Genomic DNA, 7,406 nt, shown 5'->3' on the forward strand with positions numbered 1-7,406 from the left:
AGGACAATGAATTGAAGTATAAGCAAAAGATTACGAACGTAAGTACTTGAGCACTGCGCATACTGTTTTATCAAATTTAGGTTATCTTTATACAGAGTGTTGTAAAAAAGGGTATAGTAAGCCGAAATGACGTGACTCAGGGGCCCCGGGTCATTCTGAACAACGTTTGTGCTACCACTTGTGGTAATACGCAACCAACGTCATCCCCTTACGGATTACTATACCAATTTTGAAACACTCTGTATAAGTACGATCCCAATTTCAATTGTGTGCATAGTTTATATCTCAATAATGTTTTGGTATGAAGCCAACTTTAATAGCAGAACGATGTTTATATGAGCTTCTGCGTTTTCGGACAGCTGCAAATCTTGGATTTAAATACGGCATAAATGAGGAATCTAACGGTACATAGAGCTAATGATATGTAGAGGTGACATTAAAAAAATTTGTAAACTTTAAAAGTTCAAGGAAGTTCCATTTTGGAACTTACTGACAATAACAGAACTGTACCAAATATGCTCGGTTTTTTTAAAGATAATATTTAGGAACTAGTCTTTAATTAATAATAAAATAGATTTTTAAGAATTCGCCACATATGCATAAAATCAATATCTTTCGTTATAGTTTATTCTTACGAAGTTAAAGAGAAAATTATAAAATTAATACGACACATCCCGTTCTAACATCAAAGCAAAACTAGACAGACAGACATGCAAACGGACAGCTGCAGCGATAAAACAAACGATTGAACTGTAAATTGAAGTAGACGGCGATCGCAAAAATGTCGGAAGTATCCCGCCGCTGTTTTGACGATTCGCTGAAGACAAATCGTAGAGCCGGCAATATTGGGGCCACGACCAAAATACACGGCGCACCGCCCAGACGCCAGTAGGCGGATAGCGCCCGCGCGCCCACCGCGCCTCGCCCCGGATTCAAACCACTGGCTCATTTACCATCCAAAGCTATATTTAAACAGTGACATTAATATCTGCATGTCCAACAACAAAAATACGAGCCACGCTCCAGGACTCCAGTGATGTGATTCTCTCCAGTGACAGTGCCGAGTGACCGCCACGTGTGCCCGCGACCGACGTCGTGTTACAGGAAGTAAATAAATCCGAACTGGAGCCTCCGTGAGTATATCATATCTATTATCCACGTCCGTTGTCAAATTGCCAAATCGCCGGCATTGTATACGTGCATCGGACGGTCAATGCTTTTGGCGGTTGTACAAAACGTTTCATTACATTTTTTCCGATCGGATTTACGGGCGAGCTAAATGCGTTTTCGAACGGTTTCAGGCAATGAATCCGCCGTCGGCGATACAGAACGCGATGGGGAGGGAGCGCAAGCCCTTCACCTACACGCCGGGGGGGCTGGACCTCTCGGAGATCAAGTCGGAGCGCATGGCGGCGCGGCTCATGCGCAATGCCATGAACCAGGGCGTCCCGGAGAAGCCCCCCGGCCCCGCGCAGCCCCCGTCCAACCCCTCCACTCCCATCGCCGTCCCCAACTACTCATCTCTACCGGTGCAAGTCTTCCCGGCCTTCTCACTGCCAGCCAACCCGAAGTCTCTCTTGAGGACGAGGAGTATACCTGGCCAGTACAGGGAACCTCAACCAGAAAGGGCTCCGCAGAAACAGTTCAACAACTCACCGTTCGAATCCACACAAGCACGTGGAAATAGTGAATCCGTCCCATTCGGCGCACGCGTAAACAATAACAATGTTGAGAACCGACCAGCGTCTATGTATAGCACAATGCCGACTTATAGTAAACCTCCAGACACAAGTAAAGAAGTATTTAGAGACTCTCCAGTTCTGACGCCCTGTTACGACGTTAATTATTTTCAAACGGCGTCAAATGTGTTGCCTAGTGCGATGGAAAGTGCACAAAAATCTGAGTACAGTTATCCGTACAATACAGATAATCCGTATGAAGTACAAAATCCACCACTAATTAATAATAACATACAGAATCAAATTACAGCATCAAATTTATTGCCGAGTGCGATGGAAAATACACATAAATCTGAGTACAGTTATCCATACAATACAGATAATCCATATGAAGTACAAAATCCACCACTAATTAATAATAACACACAAAATCAAATTAGTAACGATCAAAAATATGAAATTAAACCAGAACTTGCATTTAATAATAATAATAATAATGATAAAACCGCTACTGAGATTGATAAACCAATAGAAGGTGGCTTATATGGTTTTACAAATCATGGTTTTGATAACAATATAGCAAATCAAAATATTGTTTCTACAGGTACAACAGCTGAAACTTATGAAAAACCAGCACCAACTAATAATTTATTTGAGAGGACCGAAAGCTCTGAAATCAAAACGTCTGAAAAACAAAATAATGAATTTAATCCGATACTGAATTCACAATCAATGGAATATGAAAATAAATATGTACCAACTAAGGAAGATATTGACAAGTACAATTTTTCTGAAGAAATAGTGGCAGCCGTACCGGATGTTGAAATAAAGCCTCTATCTTTAAGTTCTCAATCTACACCAACAGAACAATGTGAAGAGAATGAACAGGTTGATTTTTATATACTTTAATTATTATGATAACTAGTTCAAACATTAACTACCACGCGAAGGAAAATACCAGTGTTCTTGTATTTAGCTCATTTTTGGCAGTTGTTTACTTTTATTCCCATTTTCAGCATAATCACAAATTAAATAATAATATGTTTAAACTAACTTTGTTTTTGTTCTACTTTTCAGACAGAATCAAAAGTAGTGAAGAAAACCAAGAAAGAAAACAAAACCGAAGAAACAAATAATACATCTGAAAATGGAGAAGATGGATCAGAAACTGCTCTTACTGTTAAACTACCAACTAAAAAATCAGCAGCAAAGACTGAAACCAAAGTAGAAGTCGTAACAAAAACATTACCCGATGGGTCTATAGAAGAAACTAAAAAAACAATTACCAAAACCACTATAGATGGCAAAACTGAAATAAAAACTAGAATTGAAACGAGGACTATTCCCAAAGAGGAACAAGATGAGGAAGAGGAAGAGGAAGAAGAAGAGTATGAGGAGGAAAGTGGAGTCGATGTTGAAGAAGTTCATGAAAATGGGGAGGAAATCGTTGAAGAGCCGTCTACTACAGTAGTTGTTAAACAAGCATTGGATGCTGTAGAAAATGGGGAAACATTAATAAAACAACATGAGTCTTCCGAGTCTACTACTACAAAAAAAGTTGTTGTTGTACAGCAATCCGTAGAAGCTGAAAATGATGTAACTACAAAAGACGAAATAGTTCAACAACAGGAAATAGAATCAAAGCAAGATGAAGAAATAAAGCAAGAGGAAGAATTAACCGAAAAAGTTGATGACAAGGAAACCGTTGAAGATGATGAGCAAGAAGAAGTTGTGGAAGAAGTGTCTGTGGTACAAAAAGATGTTCAACTTAACAATAATAACACAGATAATGAAAAATCCGAAATCATCAAAGAAGTTGAGACTAAACCAGAAACTGAAGTCCTTGAAATCCAAGATGATGAGGAATCTGAGTACACCGAAGAAGAAGTTGAATCAGAAACAGAGGAAGCAGCGAAGCCTGAAGAACCTAAACCTGAAACTGCCAAGCCTGAGGAAAGTACACCGGAAGCTAATATTTCTGAAGAAGCAAAGGAGGATGTAAAAGAAGAGACAACAGAAGAGTCAGTCACACCTCAAGAGGCTCCAAAAGAGGTACCTATTGAAATTAAAACAGAACCTGAAACTGATTCTACACCGGCACCAGAACTTGAACCGGAACCTGTTGAAATTAAACAAGACCCTGTGTCAGAGCCTGCACCGGCACCAGAACTTAAACCGGTCAGCGAAACTCCTAAAGACAATGCTAGGGAAATTCCTATTCATCTAGACATTGTTGAAGATATTGAAATAAAACCTATAGGCCCTATTAGCGAATCCTTGTCTAAAACACACACAGAGAGCACTGAAATTATCACTAACAAAGATGCATCTGGAATGCCACTAAGCACACAGACAGAACTACATAGAGTAGAAAACATAGTTGTTACAAATCGTATTACTAAAACTTTGGACAATTCTTATGATCAATTAATTCAACAGGGTCTGCCAACCGCCAAAACTTACTTTGCGCCATCAAGAGAAAGGCTTTCGCCGACTCCGCAACCAGCAAAGCCTTACACACCTTCTTATAACCCGGAGCCAACCACTGAAAGGCGTCATAGTCTCCTCTTAGAAAGACTTAGCATGGAAAGACAATTACCTCCTTCAGGGGCATACCAAAACACTTACCAGACATTTAACCAACAAAATTATGAAACACAAAGGGAAGTTTCACAAGAACCCCGAGTTGAGGTAGTTAACATTGCTAATGTGAAGCCGAGTCAAATAACTAACCAACAGTGGTATCAGCAATCGAGGAAGGAGAACGAGATTTATAATAACACTACAAATTCTTCACAGTCTTGGAGTCAACCCCCTCAAGCTCAGTACCGGCCTCAAGCTACTGCGCAGCCTCAATACCAGGCTCCAGCGCAGCCCCAATATCAAGTGCCAGCTCAGCCGCAGTGGCAGAACCCAGCTCCGCCAGCACAAGCCCCATACCAGGCACAGCCTCAATACCAGCCCCCACCACAGCAGTATGCGCCCCCACCCCCAGCACAACCCCAGTACGCGCCCCAACCGCAGGCTCAACCCCAGTACACGCCGCAGCCGCAGTTCCAACCCAAACCCCAACAGTACCAGCCCCCGGCGCAGCCCCAGTACCAACCTCCAGTTGCACCCCAATACCAGGCTCAGCATCAACCGAAGCCGCAAACTCAGACTAATTCATACACTGACAGCTACAGCCAAAACTATTCTAAAAACACATCTAGCACCACATACCAACAGAACAGCTACCCAAGCTACACTCCTAAACCAACGTCTTGGGGATCCAACAACCAGCAGCAACTTGACTCAGTCCCAGCTATTAATACTCCTGCAAACCAGTACTCGTATCAAAACACTGACTACCAGAGCCAAAACAGTTCTCAGCAGCAATCCTCCTCATACGTACCTCCTCCTTGGGAACAGGATGCGAACTATGCTGCCCCTCCTCAGAACATAAGCACTACCTTCTACCAACCCGCCACTCAACCATCTTCTGACACTCAATCTACTAAACCAGCGTGGAAACTGACTCCAGCCGCTGGTAAATTCTCCAAGCCACCTCCCAAGGCATACGTCCCGCCTGCACCAAACCAGTCCTTCGTGAAACCCGTCATCCCTGAAGCCCCGAAGGTCGCGGGACGCAAGACATACTACAGCGAGTATGAGCGGCGATACATTTCTGTCCCCGACTCCACTTACATCCCATCCGAAACGAAGTACCAGCCCCAGCCTGACCCGTCCCCTAAATGTTACTACGACAACGAGGAAACGGCTGAAAAGTCTGAGCACACCTGGCGCAAGGAGCTTAGGGAGTTCACTGAGAAGACCACTCAGAGTGACTACCAGACTCAGCAGACGGTCAACCCTCCGTGGGAGGAGACCCCGACTTACGCCAAGACTCCGACCGTCACTTACACGCCGACTCCTTCATGGAGTCAGACCTTGAGGCCGGAATCTGGCAGAGAGAGGTCTTTTGAATCCGACTACGTGTCTCAAGACTGGTCGAAGACCAACACAATAGGCAGGAACAGGCCAGTGAGCTACATCCAGAGCAGCACCGAGTCTCCCGTCCACGACAGAGCTAGGGGTGTCTCGGTGGACCGGTACAACGCCAACAGCTACCACTCCCCGATCCCCTCGGAGCACTCTCCGGTGCCGGTCAAGACGCTGACCCCCGCGACTGCGCCGGTCAAGAACTACCACAACCCCAACGTGCCCGCGTACCACAGCCGTGCTTCTGCTGAACCTAGGTAAGAATTGCGTTTATACTAAGTACCTACGGTTCTACTAAAGATTCAATTAGATAACTTGATTCGGATCAACCGATTTTCAGGCTTTCTTATACAGAACTACTTTCCGATACACAGTGGGCTCCAAGAGGGGTCAAGTTTCTTTGCTGACCACTGTACTTTAAAATAAAGTCGACTCTATCTATTGCTGTCCCTCTTTGATACATAGGTTACAGACACAAAATTACCGCAATAAATAGATTATTTTAAAACAGCGGCAGCGGTAGCTTTTTGAAAACTTTATACTTTTTATTCCTAGTTTCACCATAGTCTGTTAGATCATTAACACCCCTGTTACATTGTAATGTCATAAATTACTGCCAGTTTCAATACTCTATCATCTATCGATAGCTGACAGTTACTATCATACGATTTTGACACATAAAAGGTTGCATTCTGTCAAAATCGTATAAAAATAACTGTCCGCTATCGATAGATACAGTTATTGAACCTGGCAGTTATACGACATCTCCATATTAAATTCATGATAGATGTGTCAAAAGTCAAGAACTTATGCTTTGTTATGATCTAACAGAGTATGGTGAAAGTGGTGCAACTGGGGCTTTGTCTTAATCTAAATTATTATTACCTACCTATTAAAAAGCTGACTACAAGCACCGAAAAATCATAACAAATTATGTAAAACCTTACAATGCATCTTCTATCCTTTCAGAGAGCAACCCACGCTGCAGCCGACATACGGGTACCACGAGTCTCGAGCCAGCCCCGTGCAGTCTCGCTCCTTCAAGTACCTGCAGTGGATCACCGGCACGGAGCACTGAGCTACCACCACCTCTCATAGATTCATAAGTCTAATTTAGGACCATGGCAGGGCAAATTGGTAATATCCTTTCAGTTCTCATGGTGAATTGAAAAAGATATTGAAATTGCTGTGTCTTGCCATGGTAAAAACGAATTGGGAAATTAAATCGAAAAAATATGTAATTTTAATAACGTTAAGGTATTTATTTTTAGAATGTACGAGTAATGTATGTACATTATCTGTTAGTTACTTAGTATTCATTCATTGTTTAACCGTCCCATAAATAACTGCAACTTATCCATTTCTCTGTAAGCTTGAAAAGCTCGATTTGGAGTTGTTTCTTATGCTTTTTGGAACTGTATGATAACACGTGCCCTATATTTGTTGTGATATTTTTAATATCTTTAACCTAGTCACCTGGCATCCTACTGTCGCTAGTCTTAGTTTACTTACAATAATTATTTCTAGCATATCAATGCATTTTTTCTTGCAATACTTTATCTATCCTATTTTAAGCTGTATACTAGGGCATGCAATACCGGAACTATTTTCAATACCGGTATTGAGTTCCGGTATTGCAACTCAATACCGGGATTCCGGTATTAATACCGGTATTAGATTTCCTTGTAATAAATGGCATATATTGTGATTAAAGGTCGTATAGGTCAAAATAAAACGAGAAAAAGC

General features: G+C 42.2%; 1 protein-coding gene across 4 annotated transcripts; it reads left to right on the forward strand.

Moving 5' to 3' along the window:
* The first annotated feature begins 681 nt into the window (after window positions 1–681).
* LOC105390544 (histone acetyltransferase KAT6A) lies at window positions 682–7,113 on the forward strand. Of its 4 annotated transcripts, none has more exons than XM_038106591.2 (5): window positions 684–1,133; window positions 1,302–2,567; window positions 2,757–3,731; window positions 4,119–5,917; window positions 6,630–7,113. In XM_038106591.2, exons 2-5 carry the CDS (start codon window positions 1,305–1,307, stop codon window positions 6,736–6,738), a joined length of 4,146 nt encoding a protein of 1,381 aa, XP_037962519.2. In that variant the 5' UTR covers window positions 684–1,133; window positions 1,302–1,304; the 3' UTR covers window positions 6,739–7,113. The 4 variants fall into 4 exon arrangements, with proteins under 4 accessions (XP_037962518.2, XP_037962519.2, XP_048477978.1 ...); XM_048622021.1 differs by having other exon boundaries at window positions 1,302–1,970; window positions 2,103–2,567; window positions 2,757–5,917; XM_038106592.2 differs by having other exon boundaries at window positions 686–1,133; window positions 4,479–5,917.
* Window positions 7,114–7,406: the final 293 nt, after the last annotated feature.

The sequence above is a fragment of the Plutella xylostella genome, chromosome 7 (assembly GCF_932276165.1).
Source record: "Plutella xylostella chromosome 7, ilPluXylo3.1, whole genome shotgun sequence".
NCBI classification, from domain to species: Eukaryota; Metazoa; Arthropoda; class Insecta; order Lepidoptera; family Plutellidae; genus Plutella; species Plutella xylostella.